Source organism: Phascolarctos cinereus, unplaced genomic scaffold (assembly GCF_003287225.1).
Source record: "Phascolarctos cinereus isolate Bilbo 61053 unplaced genomic scaffold, phaCin_HiC Scaffold_1;HRSCAF=81, whole genome shotgun sequence".
NCBI lineage: Eukaryota > Metazoa > Chordata > Mammalia > Diprotodontia > Phascolarctidae > Phascolarctos > Phascolarctos cinereus.
In genome coordinates this window covers 227,280,217-227,304,553 of record NW_027555514.1, presented here as the reverse complement: position 1 = coordinate 227,304,553, position 24,337 = coordinate 227,280,217, and the positions used below count along the sequence as shown (strand labels likewise).

Here is a 24,337-nt window from a genome sequence, read left to right as displayed (position 1 = left end):
ACAATAGAGTTAAACTCTGGTGGGTTCTATAATACTTGGAAAGGGTATGTGTTTGGTTCTGCCATTAAACCATGTTTGCTTTCTGAGGATCAAGCTAGTTACATAAAGAGAGACTCATTACCAGTAGGCTGGCCATGCAGCTGTGGTAACCCAAGAAACAAAGAAAAAGATAAAAATGACTCAATCACGTGTAGCCCTTTAACAATTTTTTTCTTTTTTATTATCAACTTGACAAACATCAACAGACATTAGCATTTCAAGATAGAGAATAGAATAGAAAATAGAAAATATTCTCTACAAAACTGAATTTCTACCACAATTGACTTTTTAAGAGTACATGAAATTCAAAACCATAGTAACAAAACTCCCCTGCTTACAGTTCCTTCTATTCTTTTCTATGTATTTATTAGAGCTATTGATGTTCTTTTGTTTTCTTACATTTTTATTTTTGCATCGATATCATTAGCATTCCATGGTTTTAGCATGTATCTAAAAACAACAAAAAATATAATTTCTTGGCACATTTGGTGCAGTACTCATTGCAGTACTCATGATAAGAATTTACAAAAGGACCAATGTGAAAATAACTGCTTGCTTCTGTACCAAAATCCGCTACATAAGATGAGGAAGTAGAGAAATTCTAGAAAGAACTTATTAATATCTTCTGTATCAAATCAACATACTAAATAAAATGCTTGGTGATTTCAAGGCAAAAAGTACATGAGAGATGACGATACACACACACACACACACACACACACACGCGCACACACACACGCACACACACACACTGGAAAATATGGTTCAGGAATAAGAAAGAAGAGTCCAAAGGACTGGAGACTATATAAGGGTTTCACACATACATTATGAATTTTCTTTGAGAAAAGAGCAGGAGACATTGGGTACAGCAAAGAAACCATCAATCATGGAACACTTATTAAGAACTAACTATATGTCAAATACTGTACTTAATGTTGAGGATACAAAGAAAAATCAAGAACAGCTGAAGAGCTTAATTCTAATTGTGGTGACATAAATAGGTAAATATAAAATACATGAGGAGTAGATACTGGATAAGTTTAGAGGGAAAACACCAAATGACCACAGGGGGAAAGGAAACTGATTATATTTTAATAAACAGTAAACAACTGCTTAATAATATGAAAGTCATTTCTTATTCAGTGATCTATGTGATATCAAATCACTGCTTAGGGTAAATACAAAAATCAATACCAAACCAGAAGAATAAAAATGAAAAACATGGCATACATTCAAAAACAACTCCAACCTGACCTATTTAGAAAAGCTACTGATCACCCAAGGGGAAACAGATAAAAGAATAGACATAAAAAACTACCATTCCCTTAAGGAAGTTCAAACAGTGTAAATCAACTGGCACAAGAGACCAAAAAAGCCTATGCAACAACTCTACAGCTAGTAAACAATTTACAGAAACAAGGCAGCCAAGGGTAACATATCTCTAGAATTTAAACTCCTTTATAAAATTCTACAGAGGAGAATGATGGAAGATGATGAGCCTCATAAAATAGCAACAAGTTCAAAGAAGGCTCAGTGAGTGACCCAAATAAACAGTTAGTTAAAAGGCATTTAAGGTTTAAAGAGCAAAGACAATAAATAAATGAAGAACAGAAAAGATCTATAAAGCAGTTGCAATAATTCAGGTGAGAACCTGAGCTAGTGTGGTAGGCCTATGAGCAGAGAGAAGGAGACAGATTTAAGAGAGGTTGTGGTGAAAAAAGAGATAATATTTGGCACCTGAATGGGTATGTGAGGAGAGGAAGGATAACGAATCAAAGATGACTCTGAGGTGAACTCTTATGACTAGGGTGATGGCAGGATGCTCAACAGAAAAGGGAAGATGCCTAAATAAACTGAGTTTGGGGTAAGATGAGTTCAGTTTTAGACTTACTGAGTCTGAGATGCCAAGTATATCCAATGTGCAATATCCAACAGGCAGTTGGTAGTACAGAACTAGAGCTTGGGCCAATATAAATATCTAAGAATCACCTACACAAAGATAGTAACTGAACTCATGGGAACTAATAAATTCACTGAGAGTTTAGAGAGAAATGAAGAGAGCCTATGGAAGAATTCTGAGTTACACCAACAGACTGGAGATGAAACATAGACAATAATCTAGCAAATGAGATTAAGAAGGAGGTATCAGAGAAGTAGGAAAAGCAAGAGCATTATCACCCCCCAAAATTTTTCAGCCTAAAAAACAAGCAAAAACAAAAACCAGAGAGGAGAAAATTTCAGGAGAGTGTAGACAACAATGTCAAATGCTGCAGAGAGGTCAAAAAGGATGAGGCTTGAGAAAGGCCACCAAAACTAGAACCTAAGAGTTCACTGGTAACTTGGGAAACAGCTGTGGCAGACTGCAAAAGTTTGAGAAGTAGTGGCAATGAATGGGAGTAGTTTTTTACAGTTTAGCTATGAAAGGGATAAGAATGTATACACAGACATATATGTGCAATATATGGGGAAGATTTTTTTACTTTTTTTTTTAGAGTGGCTCCATATATCTTGCTTGTATTTCTATACAAAACTGGTTATTAAATAATATCCAGTTCTACAAAGAAACCCAGATACGATTGTGATATCAATATGAGTGATGAGTGATCTACTCAAGACTGACTGCAGCTAGGTGGCTCAGTGGATAGAGTGCTGGGCCTGGAGTCAGGAACACCCAAATTCAAATCTGGTCTCAGACACTGACTAGCTATGTGACCCTGGGAGAGTCACTTAACCTCTATTTGCCTTAATCCACTGGAGAAGGAAATGACAAATCACTCCAGTATCTTTGCCAAGAAAACCCCATGGACAGTATGGTCTATGCGGTCATAAAGAGCTGGACATGACTGAACAACAGCAATGATTCAAGGATGAAGACTTATTCATGCTTTATCATATGTCCTTCCATTAAATCCTACAAAAAACACTGGATCAATGTGGTAAAGGCTTTTCTGAAATTCTTTTAACACAAAATGGTGTCCAGTGCAGCACTGAAGAATGCCCATGTCTTCATTTTGGTAACCTGACTAGCTCATCATCTTTTCTACTTACACATTTTCTAGATATCCCTTATTCTATTTCCTGAAGGAAAGTGGTTGTTGGTAATATTCTGCAGCATATTTATGCCCACAAAATTCTTCTTCACTGTCCTTTAAGTTATCTATGATTTATATTTGGAAACTGGCATTCTATGATCTACTGTCATACTGCATTACCTTCAGACTATTGGTGTTACTATATATAACAGAAATTCACAATTTCTGATTTAATCTTCTTCCCTTTTCATTGTTAATTTGAGAGGTTTTACTTGTTGATTGTTAAGTTTACAAAAAAAAAACCCAACAATAACCCTGATGCTAAAATGAGGATTTTGTTTCAGAGAACAGATTGGGATCACTGAACAATAGGTATTTATCCACTGTTTTTTTTTTTCCTGTGTGGACTGTAAGTCAAAGATTTTTGAGTGACTGTAGATTTAATTTAGGAGGCTTGGAGGATTCTGGGGCTAAACACAATCAGCAAAAAATCATCACCAAAGACTATCTTGAAGACCATACTGTCTACAGGGAATCCTTCCTCCATTTAATTCTCCGTATTTATTATCCATAAAAATGGAAAATACTTTTGGTGAGCATACATCTCTCTGTTTTAATGGCTCAGTTAAGACTGATAATTCAATGGTCAAAGAGTCACTGACTCTATCAAAAATTCTGTTTGAGCTTAATGTACACATAAAACATAACTTTTTGGAGGACAACACTTAAAGATGAGGTCTCCTCTACTGTAGCAAATGGTTTATCATCCACTAACAATAAGCATGGAGTGAATTTTTATTCTTTTATTCTATGTTTTTCAATTAATTGTGATACTTTAAAACACCACTTCCAAAAGTTTGTTTCCTTCTCACATTATCACCAAAAATATTTCTATACACTTATAAACCAGTTTGAAAACAGTTTTACAGATGTAAGGAAATAGGCATATACGTTGGTAGCTAGTAATGACTTTGCCTTTTTCAATAATAACATTATACTTTTTTTCCTAACTGTTCTAATCCTCTCTGTATACTTGGTCTAGTCAAATTGCTCTCATATCTTTATCTTTTTTAGTTCTATTTTGACTTTCTCACGTAACACAACAGAAACAGATCTGTCACTGATGAAGAAAATTTTTAAATAATTGATGATAAGATCAGGCCCATTTTTTTCCTTCTTACAATTTCATCTTTAAATGACCCTGTTATATTTGAATACCTGGGTCTCACACCAAGTTAGTGTAAACACTCACTGGTCTGCTTCAGGTTATTCTTCCTTACCTTTTCTTTTCTTTTCTTGCACTGTGATTCACTGAGGTTTTATCTCTTTTTCTGAGATAATCTATTTATCTATTTCTTGGTAACTGGTTTTCATCATTACAATTTTGTGAAAACTTTATTTCATTTAAATTCTGTAACTGACCAGTTCACAGCTATATATAACATTCCTTGATCATATTCCTAATGCAATATAATCATAGGACCTAAGAACTGGAAAACATCTTATACCACCTAATCCAGGGATTCTTAATCTTTTGTGTCATGGAACTCTTTGGCAGGCTGGTAAAGACTATGAACCGTTCTCCTTTTCTGAAAAGGTGGCACATACAGCTAATGATCTCTTTTCATCTTGTAAAATCCCTCTGTCCCTAGGGCTCCTTCCTCTGATTAGTCAGTTCCTCCTGGAACCCCCATTTTAAGGACATGTTCTCTCCTTCATTCCTCTCCAGTTTCTGCTCCTTACTCCTTGGAATTCTTTCTCTACCATCTCCCTAGTCTCTAAGTACCTTCTTCCCTCCTCCCTTTCTAGCTCCCTTTTAATATGTTATCTTCTCCCATTAGAATGTAAGCTTCTTGAGGGCAGGTACTGTCTTTCTTTTTGCTTTTCTTTGTATTCCCAGCTCTTAACATAATGCCAAGTATATATTAAGCACTTAATAAAGACTTGTTGTATAGACTTCAAATAACTATAGAAAGTGGTAATCCAATGAGAGAGAGAATATATCTCCTGAGGCAGCCATTACACTTTTCAAAAATTCCGTTAGGAAATTTTTCCTTACAGAAAACCTAAATTTGCCTTTCTCTAGCTGAAACCCATTACTCTAAGTCAGGGGTGGAAAACCTGCAGCCTCAAGGCTACATGTGGCCTTTTGACTGTATCCAAACTTCACAGAACAAATCCCCTTAATGAAAGGAATGAAGAACCTATTAAATTAGCTAGCATAATGGACCTCTATAATTGGACAACTGGCTTGACACCTTACTTCTTTTTGGTCCTTATGTTATATTGCTGTTAGGTCTGTGAGAGATGAACTCTCAGAAGTGAAGCCTCCTCAGGGGGATCAATGGTTCTTGTTGAGTGGGATGAGGGGTCCTGTGAAGACTTCTTAGAAGAATAAATAGAAACTGTATTGAGACTCAAGGCAGGCGTAGCAGCCTGACAGGCGTAAGTTTCGATTTACTAGAAATCACCTGATTTATGGGAATCCAGCCCCAAGTACCCCCCCGGCCTTATGCCATTGTTATCTCAGCAGTCAAAGTTTGCCAAGCCTGAAACCTTTGAAATCCCCCTTCCTCCTGGTATCTTATAACAATAAGATATATACTGCTATATTTCGGGTCACGGTGGTAACCTTGCCACAACAGCACAGTGTCTAGCTTGACTGCACATTTTAATTGCTTCTTTGGTATTACTTCAGCAAACTAAAGGAGCTAAATATAGATATGTATATTGTTTCTTTGTTTTTTGTTTCTATGGTAGATTTTCGTGTTTAGATTGTGAGCCAAACATTGGCCAGTTGGTGGGAGGGGGGAATTTTCCCGTTAGGGTTATTTAACCTGACTTTTTGCTTCTGTACTCTGTCTTCCTTCATCAGAGCATACTGGTGGAGGGACACCCGAATCTCGAGATTTGAAAATAAACTTTCTGTTCCTACCTTGAGAAACTTCTAAAGTTTTTTTTTAAGCTGAGTTGCATCTCACACAGGTCCATTTATGCTTAGAAGAAATAGTTAAACACTACCTTACTTTTTCATTCAGATATTCCTGAATTAAATGGGAAGTTAAGCATAGCAGACTGGCCAAATCTGAAATATTTAACACCAAAAAACATTATTAAGGATGGTTTAAATTATAGAACCTTCAAGTCAACAAATATGCTGGATCTTTTCAACCTCAGAACAGTAAGTTTCAGTTTTAATATAGTTTTAATATTCAACCAGTTCAATTCTAGTAGCACAGAGTGTGGATATGAGTTATTCTTTCACCTGAGAGCAAAGAGGGCTTCTCAAGTTTATTAATTTTATTTAATCCAATAGAATAAAATATTAAAGTTTCATAATGCTGTCACGTTTTGTTATAATTTACTAGCATTATGATTTCTTATTCATTCACTTATTTATTTGTTATGTGTGGGATATATGGATGCTGCTTCTGCCTATCACTTAATCAGAGTTTGAAGTCAGAGAAACAGTTTTTTTTTTATTATTATTGTTATTATTTCCACTAAAAAGCCAAGTGGAAACCTTAAGGAATGCAGTTTGGGGGCTGGGTGGAAGTTGAACAAAAGGGAGTTATATTAGAATAAGAAAACACTGTTGGTGATGAATAGACTAACAAAGTGGAAAACCAGTTCTGAGGATAACATAAAAAGGGGTGTTCCCAAGCAAGGGCCTGAGTCACAGAACTGCGGGGACTGGGGAGATGTAATTAGGGGTGGAGACTCATGTGGGAAAATTAGGTGCTTCAAATAGGCTGTAACCTCTATAGTATCCAGAAAATGGAGAAACAGGGGAAGGAAATTTGAACAGAGAATAGAGAATAAAAAGACATGCATTTGTCGATACAATGCTCTCACATGTATATTCTTACACACGCGGGACGCCCAGCCTTCCCAGGTCGTTAATAAAGCTGCTTCCTGATTCAGCAACGGCTTTATGGAATTTGTAATAGTGATATAGATAAATTATGTACAAGGCATTGTGTTGAGTGTTTTGTGAGTTACAAAATCATGCATGGCTTTTGAACTGAAATAACTTATAATACAGTAAGAAAGAATTAATAGTCTAGTAGTTGCCTCTACTTCACATAAAAAATTTTTAAATAGAAAAAGTACAAATCATTATATTAAATTCTACTCCATGTCAATTGCTTAGTTCACTGGGTTTTCTGTTTGTTTGTTTGTTGATTAAAATTCTTTACAACACTATTTAAATACATATTTTTTTATCTGGACAGGACTTATGGTTTCGTAGGTGTAGGAAATATCTGTTGAGGAAACTCCCTCTACCAATGCAGAACAGAAAATATTGTACAACTTAGATTCTTAGAGATTTGCCTGTGTGGCACTTAAGTGACTTGTGTCAGAGCTGGCAGTTGAATCCAGATTGTCCTGAGGTCAGGCCTTAATCCGTTATGTCATGAGCAGTCAATATTCTGAATAAAGGGTTTGCCTAGTTTGACAGGTTGGAAGAAACTTAACAAGGAAGAAAGTGAAATGTATATCACAAAAGAAATTTATTCTTTTACATATTTGGTGAATGAACAATCTCCCACCAAGCAAGGAAATAAGTTTTATCTAGAAATGTTTTTTTTTAAAGCATTACACTGATATAGTTTTGGTTTTAGTGCAGATTTGAGGGGAAAAATTAAAAGTTAAAAATGGAGATGATGTGTTTCAGGAATTGGGGTCTGTATATTTGTGAATATTTTTCTCTTTGAAAAGATCTAAGAAAAAAATTTCCAGGGTCTTATATTGTTACTAAACACATGACTGTATTTAAATAAAATAAATCAAAATTTTACAACATAATTTGTCATTGACTGAATCTTGCTCAAAATTTCTGAAAAGCAAATTCACCAAACCAACAACTTAATTTTACAGAAAACAGCCTTTATAAGCATTATTAGCTAGAATGACCTATAATATCAATGAGTGATTTCAAAAATCAAGTACAAATAAAATAATAAAAATTACCTTTATAACATTCTGAAGTACTTTCTCATTCACTAGAGCTTTGTGACATGCTGTTTTTTGGTATAAATCCACCACCACTTCTAAAGATCTCTCTGCAAATGGTACATAATTCAAGGCTACCCATTCTGCCTAGAAAACAATTATTTTAGTATGAGTAAACAAACAGAGAATAAATTAAAAACCATAGGTTTTCCAAAGAGCAAAACTGTTATAAACCTCAAGTCTTGGTTTTATTCAGTTTGCCACCTTAATGCATGCAAGTTTTTCCAAAGAATGCATTTAATATAACCCAGGCAAAAATAAAAGAATTTTGAAAAAACCCAAAAAATTTAAAGTTTTCAGCATTTGATGGGGACTTGGAGATGTGTTTTATTAGCTAGAATGTCATAACTTTCTGCCTAATAGGTTAGGACAATTTTTAAGGAAATTTAACTCACCGGTGCAAATAGTTGGATCTATTGTGATTCCATTGTGTTGCAGAACAAATAGAATGAGAAAAGTTAATACATATGTTAAAAACTATCTTTCAAAAACTATGTAAAATTTTACTGTTGAGTGAATAATCAGCATACGCATGCATTTAGAAAGCTATTTTTCATAAATTACAATTTATTAATTATTCATGACTCTGAAAGTTTTTCAAAAAATCAGTCCAACTAAATTTCACACCAGTACGGGAAACACCGGTTAAACTAATTTTCCTGGGTGCACCCATGGTTGATTCTTCTTTCCTGGTTATCTATTTAGGAACTATTAGTTTGGGGGATATGGAAACTGTTTTTTTGAGGAGGCAAACAGGGTTTTGGGGGAATGCAGTTAAGAACCTCAAAAATTTAGGGGAAAGAGTTCAGAAAATCAGCCACTCTGCTAAAAGAAAGGGAAGTCACAAAAAGTAAAGAAACAGTCTATACAAATTAATGTTGTATAAGCTTTTCAATGATAACAGAAACAGGAAGTCCTGTTTAGATGGGGGAAATGGCTTTTGTCCGGACAACCAATATTCATCTTACATGGAACTGCCTATATTCAAATGCCATTAAATCTAAAAGCATAAATAAGATTTTTAGCAAATTACCTGATTATATTTTGCATTTGCAATGTGCTTTGTTTCCAGCTGTCCATACTGTGGAGGTTTACAAGAAAACTCTACAAATGCCAGTAACTGGTCAAATATTGCTGGATACATTATTTGCATGTTTTCTGGACCTATGCAGATGGCCTAAAAAAAAAAAAGCCAACAACATTATAATGAAAAACACTTGGGTCTGTGAAATTTCTAAGTTTTAAATAGCTGGGGGAAAAAATGTAAAGCCCATCATAAAAAAATGAACTACTTATGGTTAATGTTGGAAGACAAAACATGGGCCTCTAAATCATCCTTTGGTGATATTTATCATACTTTTTTTTGTTTGTTTTGCTTTTTGGTGAGGCAATCAGGGGTTAAGTGACCTGCCTAGGGTCACACAGCTAGTAAGTGTCAAGTGTCTGAGGCCACATTTGAACTCAGGTCCTCCTGACTCCAAGGCCAGGGCTCTATTCACTGTGCCACCTAGCTGCCCCTTTTCATACATTTCTGAGCCTGTTTCTTTATCTAAAAATTGGGGATGATAATTTCACTATCAACACAAAGGGGTGTTTGTAAAACTTAAATGTGAAAATTTAATATTATTATCTGAAATAATAACTATTCCTTCTCAAACTTTTACTTTATTCTTATATTCCTATAGGCACTGGGAGATACACTTTTCCTTTGACTAAAAATGGACACAGCCATTTCAGCTGTTCCTAAAACTCAACAGTCAACAGAATGCATGGCTTTTGAGAAAGAATATGAATTATTCTTTCCTCAACAAGACAAAAACTTATCTTTATTCACAGAAAAGGAACATGCCTAATGTCCACAAACCCAACTATATTAACATATATAAATATACACGTGCATACATACCCATGTGGATGTGAACACATGCACCCCCCCACATAAATACATATATAAAAGAACAAAAGCCATTCCCAAAAGATTATCATCATCAAAGAATATTAACAAAAAAGTTCTCAAAAGAATTTCAAAAGAAAAAATGCTCCAAATTACTAATAAGAGAAACAACTTTTACGTTTCACCTCACACCCTTCGAATCGCTAAAAATGACAAAAAAGACGGTAACAGTCAATGTTGGAGGGATTTAAATCCCTATGCTCTTGAATTATTCTTTTTCTTTGAGAGTTCACTTATGGCTTATTCAATTTCTCCCCCTGAGATTAGGTTGCTTAAAGTCCTTATTTCTTAAGAGTTCCATTAATCTAGGTATTTTTACATTTTTATAAGTATTCAGCTATATTTTTAAAGTTATTGGTTTTGTTCGCATATAATTGGTCAAAAAGCATCAATTTCTGCCTTTCTGCTTTCGTTGCATTTTTGTCCTTGTACATGGTTAAAAGTGCCACAGAATACAGAGAAATCTTTATATTCTTTATGATTTCCATTCAGTAGTTGCCAGAGGGCTATAATTGCTTACTTTTCTAAAACCCTATTCAGGTCTTTAAGGTATTTCCTATTTATCTTTGTATTAGATGTGGCTAGGTCTGAAAGGGGAACATTAAAGTCCCCAACAACTATTTCACCACCTATTTCTTCCTATAGCTCAATCTGCTTTAGTTATTTAGATTCTATCCATTTGCACATATACTTAGTATTCATAGTGTTTGGCTTCTTCCTCTGTTTATACATATAGTAGCCTCAGTTCTTATAGAGGCTTTAGTGCAAGGGCCCGACTCCACCTGTTCCTACATTCTTTGATGGGGTGGTCAGGTGCTATTTGGCCCTGACCTTGATTTCCTGGGTTCCTGCTGCTGCCTTTCACTTTCCTTCATGTATCCACACTCAGTTTACTCAGACTTCACTTAGTGTCTCTCCTCATAACTGCAACTGGCTGTTCAATGGACTAGGTGGTTTCTGTTCCCCATAGGCTTTCTTGGACAGAGGCACTGAGTGGTCTTCTGTCCCTCCCTGTTTTTTGGCTATCCTTTTGGAATATTTCCTCATCTTGTAGGTGGCTTGTTTTGCTTGTGAATATTCCTTCCTAAAGCCTACCCTTTCTTAAACTATGCCCCCTGATTCCTCTCCCTCTCACTGATTGTTGATTTTAATGTAGTTCTACAATTAACTCTATGTGTGCTCAACCACTGTCTTCTAAGTTGGATAAAAAGTTCATGAGATACATGCTTTCTCCACCCCTAATTCCAGATTTGTATATTATTCTGACATTTCTGATTATGAGAACTGGCTCAGCTCCTTGCTCGTTCTCATTTCTTCCCTAGTTTCTCCCCCTACACCCTCCCTTTTAAAAATTCTTTAAAATCAAACAAAACTCCACTAGACCTCCAAGTGATAATGGTTCCTTTACCCCATTAGGATATAGTACTTTATCATCATTTAGTTCCTTAAATTGGGTTAAATGTAGTTACTTTTTTAGATTTCTCTTGTAACTGGCATTCATGTTTCAATTCAGTTTTACAGTAAGTTATTCTTAGTTGTAAGCCTTTTTTTCTTTTGGTAGTTGCTGCTAAATCTTAGATGATTTTTTACTGTGGTTCCTTTGTACTTGTTCTCTATATTCTTGGCTGCCCCCAGTATTTTTTGTTTTGATCTGAAAAGTCTATATTCTGGATGACTTTTCTAAGTGTGTGCAACTTGAAATATTTTTCAGGGGGAGGAAGGGTGATGATGGATAAATTCTTTTTCCTTGTTGCCCTCCAATAGTTAAGTTTTGTTTTATAATTCTTTAAATATGGTATCTAAGTGGTTTGGATTTTTTTGGTTTGATCACAGTTTTCAGGGAATCTAATGATTTTGAAAATTTTTACTGTTCATCTTGTTAACCAGGTCAGTTGTTTTACATGGTAGAAATTGCACACATTCTTCCTAGTTTTCAGTCTTTTGACTTTGTTTCAATATTTCATGTTGCCTCTTTGAATCTCTAACTTGTTTACTCCAATTCAATTCAATAAACATTTAAGTGCCTACTATGTGCCAGGTACTGGGGATACAAAAAGAGGCAAAAGACAGTTCCTGCCCTCAAGGAGCTTACAATCTAATGAGGGAGACAATATGTGAACAAAAATATACAAAGCAAGATATGCACAGGATAAGTAAGAAATAATTAAAAGACAGAAAGCACTAGAATTAAGAGGAGTTGGGGAAGGCTTACTATAGAAGGTGGGATTTCAGGTGGGACTTCAGGAAGCCAGGGAGGTCAGTAGTTGGGAAGCAGAAGGGAGAGAATTCTAGGCATGGTGGAGAGCCAGAAAAAGTGCCCAGAGCCAGAAGACAGAGTATCTTATTCATGGAACAATCAGGAGGCCAGTGTCACTAGATCTAAGAGGACATGTTGGGGAGTAAGGTGTGAAAAAACTAGAAAGGTAAGAGGCGGGTAGATTAGGAAGGACTTTGAATGCCAAACAGAACTAGAAGCAACAGGAAGCCACTGGAGTTTATGAGGGTAAAGGGGGGGGGTTTGACATGATCAGACCAGTGATTTAGGAAAATCACTTTAGTGGTTAAAGGGAGAACAGATTATAGTGAGGACAGATTTGAGCAAAGCAGACCCAAAGCAACCTGAAGTGATATGGGCCTATGTTATCAGATGAGAGAAGGGAGTGTATTTGAGATATGTTGCAAAGGTGAAGTTCTTCAGGGTGTTAAATACTCGGATAAGTCTATAACTTTTTGTTTCAATGTTTAAACTCTTTCCAAGTGTTCTGATTTCATTTTTTATAAACCTCTTTTTCAGTATTTCCTTTATTTCTTCCATCTGCTTTTGGAGTCCTTCTAGCAGATCCATTCTCTTTTTTTGAGGTTTTACAACTGTGATTATTTTGGAGTTATTTTCTTCTTCAGTGATTTTATTTTAGGATTCTTTTAACCCATATTACTTCGTCATTAAAGTAGGAGTTTTATTCTACCTGCTCACATCTGTAGCTTTAATTTTTTGATTAAGACTTTGTGCCATAGCCAGAATGTGCCACCTCCTGAGCTACTGGACTATGTGGCAACAGTTAAATCTTATTTCCTGCTGCAGTCTCAGAATGGGACAATGTTAGGAGCACTAGACCCTACCTCATTAGTAACAATGCTGACTCAGTTAAGTCCTTGTGGTTAGGCTCTGCCTTCTTCCACAGCCTGGGTCTGTGGTCAAAGTCTTGGCATGGGGTTGGGAACTGGATGCAGGCTTGTTACTCAGGTCTGTCCATTACTATAGTCTGTAGCTTGAGATTATCTCTGGGAACTTCCCCATCCTGGTTCCACTGGCTTTTACTGCTTCAAATTTCAGCCCTCGAAGTGGCCTGAGACAGATAATGCCGATTTCAGTATAGTTTCTTAGGGAATCCCTACAACTCAGCTCTGGTTCCTTGTGAAGTCTGTGTCCCTAGCTCTATCAGTCCCAGACCTCAGCCCCTAGCATGGCCCCACTAAAATAATACTAACTTCAGTCCAGTCACATAGGCTATCTCTGGCCATGCTGGGCTTGACTCATTTCCTTGTGAAGTCAACTAATAGGAGGTCCCTGGCTTTAAGCCCCTTGAGCAGCCCCACTACAGAGGGCACTGGCTTCAGGTATTTCCTGGGGATCTTGGTGCCTTGGTCACACTGTCCTTGGCCCAGATTCCTTGTGTCAATACCTACCAGGAACCCTGGTTCAGATCTTGATTCAGGTTCCATCTCCTTGTGCTATAATTTATGGGAAGGAAGGACTCTGGTATTTTTCTTTGTTCTTCATAGAATTCTTTCTCATCTTTACTAATGTTCGTCAGAGGAAGCTGGGGTTGTTTAGAAATTATTACTTCACCATTTTAAATGGAATTAGGGTTTAGCTCGCCATAATTTAGCATCACCTTAAAGATACCAGTTTATGTCCCAAGAAGACTAGATTTGGAGACTTAAAGGATCTTGATTCAAATCTAGGTTATGCCACTTACTGCCCATGTGGCCATACGTGAATTACTCACTGTTTCCGAGTCTCAGTCTCCTCAGCTATAATATGAAAGAGGTGGACCATATCATTTTTTAGGTCTCTTCTAGCCCTAAATCTACAATTTGTGATTCTCTAACTTCCTCCTTGCTTCATACATACTGACACAAAGTTAGATGGTTAACCTATTGTTTATATCTGACTAAATTCTATGCTTTTGTGGAATAGCAGAACTTATCTCTTAAAAGTAGAAGTGGGAAAATGACAAGGTTCCAGGAGATGGGAAGGAGGCATTAGAGAGAATGAAAATTCCTTTAAGCCAGAAAGACAAAAGTATTCTATACGAGACAAAGCATATCAACCAGACAGATGGTAATTATATGTAAACCAAGGTGATGATTTAAAAGTATATTTAATTTTAGAGGCTTCAAGATAGCTAAATTGCAGTACTTCTTTAAAGGTCAATATGACTAATAGATATCACTAAATGCACTGAGCACCTTTCACGTTTATTATTGTGCTAGATGCTGTGCAAGTCAGAAAAGAACTACAAAAACACAGTTGCTGTCCTACAAGCACTTGTCACCTAGCTGGCATGACAAATATAATACACATGAAGCCACTCAACTATTTCTTATTCAGTCTTTTCAGTCATGTCTAACTCTTTGTGACCTCATTTGGAGTTTTCTTGGCAAAGACACTGAAGCAGTCTGCCATTTCCTTCTCCAGCTCATTTGACAGATGAGGAATTGAAGCAAATAGGGTTAAGTGACTTGCCCCACAGTCACATCGCTACTAAGCATCTGAGGATGGATCTGAACTCAGGAACATAAGTCTTTAAGATAAGACTTCCTGACTCGAGGCCCAGAGCTCTATCCACTGTGCCACCTAGTTGTCTCCATGAAGTCATACACGAAAGAATAATAATGGCGTGGTCTTCATTACAGACTCCCGTCCCCACTCCCTTCTCCCCCTCCCCCCCAGGGAAAAAAGCAGCAGTTAAATGCAATGGAAAAAGGTTTGCATGCCCTAAGGAAGTACTCTGCTTCGATAGGCACAGTGTCCCAATTGAGTGTCTTCTCAGTAACTTAGGCAGCCTTCACTTAACCATGCTGGACAATATGTAACTATGTAGCACTAGATGATATCATAAAAAGGAGAGAAGGGATTAGAGCAGAGATTCATTAAGAAAACCTTGAACTTAACTTTCCTCTAAAGCAGATGCTCTTAATTTTCTGTGTCACAGACTGTGTTGCGAGTCTGGTAAGACTTACGGATCCCTTCTCAGAAAGGATTACAAAGGTAATCAATTATGTAATTATAAAAATATATGAATGAAATACAATTATAAAAAACTGTTTCAAGTTTACAGATGGCAGGGTAAGAACCTCTTTTCAAAAGTAACATTAATCTTTTTGCTGGCAATCTTTTTTAAAAAACATGAAACTGAAATAGTGTTTAAGGAAGGAATACACACATACACATCTCATACACATACATATGTTCACACAGCCTGTATGTATCAGAGGCAGGATTTAAACTCTATCTGCTCACCATAGAGCAGCCTTTTGGAAATGGCCTTAGTAATCAAAAAAGAAAATCATGTAACTGTTAACTGCATTTCCTTAGCCATTTCAGCTCTGAGATACTAAAATAAAATACAGAGATAATAAGATATCCAAAATACTACCAAGTAGATCTATCAACTAAGACCAAAAAATAACAAAAAGATACTAAGAAAAACAGCTACTTGGACATTACTCTAAAGCTACAATTATTTTACTGGTAATCATATCTCTAAAGATCCTTGAAAAAAATCTGGAATTTTAGAAGCAGTAGGGCACCATCTATATTCCATTTTAGGGGGCAGAGCCAAGATGGCAGAATAAAGGCAAGGACTCACCTGAGCTCTCCCCAGTCCCTCCATATACTGTTAAATAGTGTCTCTAAACAATTTCTAGAGTGGCAGAACTCACAAAAAGAGTAAAACAATCTTCCAGCCCAAGATAACTTAGAAGGTCAGCAGGAAAGGTCTGTTGCATCAGGGTGAGAGTGCAGCCCAGTTCCACGTAGGCTATGCCAGCACAGACCTGACCCCAGCAAACCTGTATCAGGCCTGGGGGCAACTAAATCAGTGGCAGTTTACAGACCTCTCAGCCCACAGGTGGTAAGGGGGACAGACAACTGGTCAGAAGGCTATTTACAGGGGTCCCTTTGCTGGCACTGAGGTGAGGACTCTGTTGAATTGCCTATATTTGGATATGGGTTGCAGTCCCGGGGCAAGGAGAAGCACTAGCACACTACAACTTGTGGCCACAGGGGAGTGGGGACCCTGGTCACAGTTCCAAAGTGGAAAAGAGTGCTTGTGTTTGCTCACAGACCAGAGCACAGGCCAGGAGAGGAGTAAACACACTTCTCCCTATATCATACCATCTTGGAAGGCCCCCAGAATTATCTCTGAAAATAGCTGCACAGGGTCAGCTGGGTGATGCAGTAGATAAAGCCCTGGAATCAGGAGGACCTGAGTTCAAATCCAGCCTCAGACAAGACACCTGACACTTACTAGCTGTGTGACCCTGGGCAAGTCACTTAACTCCAATCGAAAAAAAAAAGTTATAGCTTGGAATGGTGACCTCTCCACTCTGGAAGCAAAGCCCCACTTTAGCAAAGTCAAGAAATAGGGTGGAAAATGTACAAATAGCAAAAAATAAATACACAAATAAATACATTAAAAATTAAAAATCCTGACTATAAAAAGTTACTATGGTGATAGGGAAAGTCAAAACACAAACTCAGAAGACAACAAAATCAACACGCCTACATCCAAAGCCTCAAAGAAAAATATTAATTGGCCCCAGGAAAGAGACAGCAAAAAGAAAACGACCTATGTGTACAAAAACAGTTACATATTTTAGCAGTGTCAAAGAATAGGAAATTGAGAGGAGGTCCATCAATTGGGGAATGGCTAAACAAGTTGCTGTATATGATTGTAATGGAATACTATTGAGCTTTAAGAAATGCTGTACAGAATGCTCTCAGAAAAACCTAGAAAGACTATTATGAACTGATGCAAAGTGAAATGACCAGAACCAGGAGAACACTGTACACAATAACAGCATCTACTATGAATAACTTAGCTATTCTCAGCACTACAATGATCCAAGACAATCCTGAAGGACTGATGATTAAATGTGCTGTGCATCTCTAGAGGTAGAGCCTGAATACAGATTGAAGATATTTTTCCTTTACTTTCTTGATTTTTCTTGGGTGTCTTTTTTTTCCTTTTTTAGTCTGTTTTCTTTCACAGCATGACTTACATGAGAATGTGTTTTGCATGACTACCCATGTATAACATGTCAAATTGCTTGCCTTCTCAACGGTTGGGGGAGAGAATTTGGAACTCAAAATTTGAAAAATTTAAAATTGTTTTTATATGTAATCGGGAAAAATATTATTTGGAAATATTAGTTAATTAAAATTAAATTTAATTAAAAATATCAATGGGGAAAAATACTAAATTAAACACACACAAAAAAACCCCACTACAAAACATTTTAACATCCATTAAACAGAAAACTTATCAAGGTTAATAAAAATGGATGCCTTTCATCATCAAACCATGTTTCAATGGTAAAGAGACATTAGAGGTACAATATTACAAATGCTAGCCAGTGGTGAGGTGCTAGAAATTAGCTTCTCAGTTTTGAATTCATTTGTGAATACCTCCAGATTTAATCAGTTTAATGTCATATTTTTTCAAGGTATGTAAACATTTAAACATATGAATTAATTTAATTTAGAATACAACTGGCATGCATTCACTTCACAAAAAGAAACATCATAGGATAATAAATTTAGAGATGGAAGGGACCTTCAAGGCCACTAAGTCCAAAACCTTCATTTTAAAGATGAAGATACTGAGGCACAAAGAGAGGTTAAGTGACTTATCCAAGGTCAAACAACTCTTAAGTCTTTGTGACAAGATTCTACATCTTCAATCTCTCTAAAAACAGGATTTTTAGGGTTCTCTGGCTATCACTTAGTGTAATGTAGCATTCCATAACATGTTCAATAAATACTTGATGAATTTAACTTAATTGTATTGTTCTCAAGCCAAGTAACTCTAAACTATTCATCAGAAATGGTATTCTTGGGGCATCTAGGTGGCGCAGTGGATAGAGCACTAGGCCTGTATTCAGGAACCCTTGAGTTCAAATAACACTTACTAGCTGTGTGATCCTGGGCAAGTCACTGAACCCCACTGCCTAGCCAAAAAAACAAAAACAAAAACAAAAAAAAAGAAATGGTATTCTTTGTTGTAAAAAAAAAATTTTTTTTGAGGAGGTAGGAGGCCTTGCCTCCCTATCTCATCAAGTCTGGAAGTTCAATGACAACTCACAAGGCATATAACCAATACTGATCTGCACAGAAGCTTTTAGCCTGCCCCATTTTTCTGACTTGAGCCAGTTCTTATCCCTCCTTAAGAAGCCTGATAGCTCTCTGCTCCTATGACTCACTATATTGATGCCGGACTTAGTGCAGACACCCAGTGGGATCTAATACTACTATAGCCCAGGAATCCTGAACTCAAGAGATTCAACCAGCCTCAGACACCCCCTGCAGCAGGGACTACATGTTTGTATCACCAAAATTGTCTTGTAAAATATTTATTAGTCCTATTTAAAATTTTATTGCTGGAATGGATTCACGATTTTTCTCCCCAGCAGAGACATCAAAGGTATTTTAATTTTAATTGTTTTAAAAATGGTATTTTGTCCATGATATTCCTTCTCTTACAGCAATCTTTTTTTTTAACAAATGAAAGTATAACTGGATTATTAAACCAATAAATATAGCACAAGGCTGGTCACAGAATAGGTGCTTAATAAATGCTTGTTGATAATTAAAAACACATCCGGTACCATTTTCATATGCTATTTTTGAAAAAGGAAATTACTGGGTAAAATTAATTTCTTAGTCAATACATTTTACTTTACAGGAAAGGCAAATAAGCAATTAGTAATTTGTATATTTTCAACTGCTTACATTTAATATTAAACGCTTTTCAACAAGATAACTTGGGACTGCCACAGCATTTTTTTCTCTTAAACTAGTAAGTATTTTTAAGGGTAGATTTTAGATACTTAGAATTCTGTGTACATGAAAATTGATGGTTACACAAAAAATCCAAGGCTTCAAATGAATGCCAAAGTCAAGCAACAAACATCAAGAAAGAATGGGACAGGCTAAAGAAATCTGTTGACAAAAAAACCCAAAACATCCCCTCACCCTCACCATAACAGCCAGTTAATTGTTAGCTATAGGGCAATCTTATTTGCTTCCAAAAACACTGAAAAGTTCAGGGGTGTGAACATGTTTATTGAGCCTCCACCTATGTAAATTCTAAGCTACAGGGCAAGCTATATGGCAAGAATTATTTTACCACTGTTTAAGCTGGCAAATGATACAGATAGTATTTTCGGTGCCTCTTAGGCGGTCACAAAATTTCATTCCCCTCCTGTCTCTGAAATCTAGTAACTGTGACAAGACTTCTAGAACTGAATAAGAAGAAAGAGATTGTTCTAAGAAACTCACTTTCTCCCTTAGTTTTAGGTTCCTACAATTACCACTTCATGAATCATGACCTCCTTTTATTTTTTGGAGACTGGTCTCTATATATCATGAGGTTGGAAGTACAGCAGACACTCACAAATCCAATCACATTGCTGACGGGCGTAAGACCTTTGGCCCATTCAATTTCCAACCTGGGCTGGTTAATCCCTTCTTGGGTAGCCTGGTAGCCCTGTGCAAGATCTTGACGACTCACCATATTGAAGTCACACTAAGTATGAACATTTCATAGACTTTTAGCATACTCTTGGGCTCTAGAGATCCACCAGCCTCAGCCTCCCTACAGCAGGGATTATTGATGAATAACCAAGCCCCACCATGACCTTTTTAATTATATTAAAATAGTCACTTATAAATCTTTTATAGAGAGGTGTATTAGTGCAAGTAGCATACTTTGACTACAGAATACTAGGCGGTCCAGAAAACTGGACTCTAGTATCAACTCTGTCCCTAACTAGCTATGTGATCTTCAGTCTTATTTCCTTATCAGTAAAAAGGAGGAGTTGGACTAAGTGAGCCTTAAGGTCTCCCTGAGCTCAAAATGCTTTCCAGCCATATCTGAATGGCTGCCACTTCTGCCTTTCAATCGTTCTTTATTCTCCTAAGTCTACTATCAGCTTTACCAACTTCCTGTATCTTTCTATTTAGTTTGAACTCTATTTGTAGCTATATTTCCATGATCATCACTGAATGATGATCAATGAGCTATTTGACTCATTATCACGTGGGAATCTCTCTGCTGCTTGACATTCTGCCATTTGTACCCTAATTTTCAAGTCTAGGTCACTTTCACCATCTATTTTGTTTTGTTCACCCTTGGTTCTGGACTGGAGGCTCCCTACAGAAAGTCATAAAGAATACATATTTAACCTATTACAGATTTACGCTGTCAGGCTCTCCCTGCTATTATGTAATTCCTTTATTTCTTAATGATTCCCTATCCTATTGCCTCTTGTACCTACTTAAACTGTCCACCCTGAAAACTGTCTTTAATGCCACACACAATCTTACAGATGACCCTGACTTCTATTTTACTGAGAAAATGAAGACCATCAAGCATACATTCCCTCTTCAACCTCAAAATTTCTGTTCATATCCCTCCTGTCTCTAAGGTAAAGATGGTTCTCCTTACCACTCCAAGGCTAACCTATTCACCTGTGTATTTCATTCCAATTTTCTTCTGTCTCCTCTAAGATCTCACTATAACAATAACCCTTTCTTTTTCTTAAATCCTCAGCCTTTCCTTCTACCTACAACTATTTACAAATTTTGAAATTCTTTTAAAAAATACTTTCACTTAAGTATGCATACCCTTTGATTCAGCAATACTACTACTAGGTCTGTATTCCAAAGAGATAAAAAGAAAGGGAAAAAGACCTATTTGCACAAAAATATTGATAGCAGTTCTTTTGGTGGTGACTAAGAATTGGAAATTGAGGGGATGCCCATCAAGTGGGGAATGGCTGAACAAGCTGTGGTATACAATTGTAATGGAATATTATTTTGCTATAAGAAATGATGAGCAGAATGATTTCAGAAAAACCTGGAAAGACTTACATGAACTGATGCAACGTAAAGTAAGCAGAACCAGAACATGGTACACAGTAACAGCAATAATGACAACTGTGAATGTCTTAGCTATTCTCAGCAATACAATGATCCAAGACAATCCCAAAGGACTTGTGGTGAAAAATGCTCTCTGTCTCCAGAGAAAGAACTGATGACATCTGAATACATATTGAAGCATTATATTTTTCACTTTCTTTGTTGTTCAAGTTTTCTTCCACAAAAAGAATAACATGAAAATATGTTTTATATGATTGCACATGTATAACCTCTATCAGATTACTTACCATCTCAGGGAGGGTAAGGATGGTGGAAGGAACAGAATTTGGAACTTAAAACTTAAAAAAAAAATCCAGAACGTTAAAAATTATTTTTACATGTAATTGAAGTAAAAATAAAATACTATTAAAAAATACCTCCCCCTTGACCTTGCTGGTGCTCCCTCAAGTTACCTTCCTATAACTCTTCACCCTTTGCTGTTTAATATTCTATGTGATCCATGAAAACCAGGATCATGTCATATCTAAACTTTATAAATAGTTCCAATCACAGTGGCTCTACACATAGAAGGTACTTACATGTTTATTGAATTGAATTGTAACTTAGTGAACAAATAATCATTACTTGGCATCATACCAAGGCACTTGTGGCTTCCCAGTATAATTTGAATTCCATCCCTATCACTAAAGTGAAACTTCTTATGGATAACCAATGATGTCTTGATAAATCCAATGTCTTTTTCTCAGTCCTTTTCCTTCTTGATCAATCTGAAAATTGATATTGACAACTACTCTCTTCTTCTGAATGTGAGGCAATATGTTATAGTAGAGATCTCTTGCCTTACAGACAAGAGAAACAGATATTAATCCTGAGCCTGATACTTATTACCTGCATGAATGTGAGCCAAATATTTAAGCTTTCTATACCTGTTTCCTTAGCTCTAAAATGAAAGTGATACTTGTACTATCTACCTCATAAGGTTGTTGAGCTCAAATCAATTAGTATTCATTAAGTACTTACTATGTAAGTAAGGGGCTGAGATAGCCACTGGGGACAGAAAGACAAAAATGAAATAATAACTGCTGTCCAAATGTTATATTGTAGTGGGACAACAGGTAAATACAAAATATATACAAATTAATTTGGTGACAGGAAAGCTAAACAACTGAGGAGGTCAGGAAAGTCCTAAATGTGGACTAAAAGGTGGCACCTGAACTGAGCTCTGAAGGGAGCTATGGATGCCAATAGGATAAGGAGATAGAGCATTTAAGGCAAGGGAGACAGTGTCCGCAAGGCATGAAGGCAGGTGACAGAATATCACATAACAACGAAAATCAAGTAGACCAGTCTGGTTAGAACACAGAATGCATGAGAGGAAAAACAATGTGAAACAAACCTGGAAAAGCAAGGTTGAAAGGAGACTATCAGAGTCTGCCAAACAGACAAACTGCTACTTTATCCCAGAAGGAATAGGAAAGTACTTAACTAAATCAGACTTGTGCCTTAGGAATACCAATCTGTAAGTTCTGTTGGGGACACGTTGGGGAGGTGGGATAGACAGGGAGACAAATTGGGAGGCTATTTCTATAATCTAGAGGTATGAGGTAATGAGAGCCTAAACTATGTGGAAACCATCTGAATTAGCCTGAAACTTGGCAAGTAATTAGATATGGAGGGTGGGGGGTATTAAAGGAAAGAGAAGTATCAAGGATGACTTAAGTAATTGAAAAACTCATAGTTTAGAACAGGAGTCAGAAATAAGGGTGGGTTTGGGGGAAATGGTGCCATCTTTGGATGTCTCACAAAGACACCCTCTTCTCTTTTCCCTCTATACTATTTCACTTGGTGATCTCATTAGCTCTCATGGACTCAATTGTCAGCTCTATGCTGATGATTCTAGTCTCTCACATCCAACTACCTCTTAGACATTTCAAACTGAATGACCTGTAGACATTTTGAATTAAAATTTTTCAAAACTGAACCCATCTTTCCCTAAAAATCTTCCATTCAGGGCAGCTAGGTTGATAGAGTGCTGGCCTTGGAGTCAGGAGGACCTGAGTTCAAATCCAACCTCAGACATTTGATATTTATTAGCTGTGTGACCCTGGACAAGTCACTTAACCCCACTACCTAGCAAAAATCACAAAGAAACAAACAAAAAAAACCCCTTTCCATTCTTCCTAACTTTCCTACTGCTGTCAAGGATAGCAACATCCTCCCAATCAGCTAGGCTCACAACCTAGGTGTCACCCTCATCCTCTCACTCAGGCTTATCCCCTATATCCAATCTGTCGTCAAAACTATCAATTTTACCTTTGTAATATTACTCAAATGTGTGTCCTTCTCTCCTCTGACACTGCCACCACCCTGGTACAGGCCCTCATCACTTCATGCCTGGTCAGCCTGCCAGAGGTCTCTCTTCACTCCAGGCTATCCTCAGGTGTCAAAATTATCTTCCTAAAGAGTAGTTTTCATTATGTTTCCCCCATCCCTACCCCCAACTTTAGTGGTTCCCTATAGGCTCTAGGACCAAATATAATATCTTCCTTTTTGGTATTTAAAGTCCTTTATAACCTGGTGTCTTCTTGCCTTTCCAGTCTTCTTATATCTTACACCACCCCTTACCCCCACATATTTTTCAAGCTAGTGACACTGGCCTCTTTACTTTTCCTTGACCAAGGCATTCCATCTCTTAATTCTCAGCATTTTCAATGGCTGTTCCCCTGGCCTGGAATGCTCTCCCTCCTAATCTCTACCTCCAGACTTTCCTGGCCAGATAAAATCCCACCTTCAACAGGAAGCCTCTGGCTATTCCCCTTAACTCTGGTGCCTTCCTTCTGAGGATTATTTGCTATTTATCCCATATATATCTTGTTTTTCACAGAGTTGTTTGCATGTTGTCTCATCCATCAGATTGTAAGCTTCTTGAGGGCAGGGACTTTCTTTTTTTGTCTTTGTATTCATAGCACCTATGGATATAGATAGTAGGCACTGGCACACAGGTAAATAATAAATGTTTAGTGACTATTAGTAAACTACCAATATGCAAATTTTCACTATTATTAAACAGTAAGCTCTTGAAGGACTATATCTTATTTTTTTAAAGATTCATTTTAAAATTTTTAG

At 36.8% G+C, this 24,337-nt stretch overlaps 1 protein-coding gene across 4 annotated transcripts in view; it reads right to left on the bottom strand.

The window, feature by feature from the left end:
* Positions 1-24,337, bottom strand: part of MON2 (MON2 regulator of endosome-to-Golgi trafficking) — a 151,364-nt gene that overhangs the window by 42,469 nt on the left and 84,558 nt on the right. For 3 of the 4 annotated variants that reach the window (XM_078146113.1, XM_020990175.2, XM_078146112.1), the window contains 3 exons: positions 9,121-9,264; positions 8,483-8,500; positions 8,046-8,174 (listed from right to left, as the gene is read on the bottom strand). In XM_078146113.1, coding sequence (XP_078002239.1) covers positions 8,046-8,174; positions 8,483-8,500; positions 9,121-9,264 — 291 coding nt within the window. The remainder of the gene's footprint in view (positions 1-8,045; positions 8,175-8,482; positions 8,501-9,120; positions 9,265-24,337) is intronic. The other variant, XM_020990177.2, reaches the window with a different exon arrangement.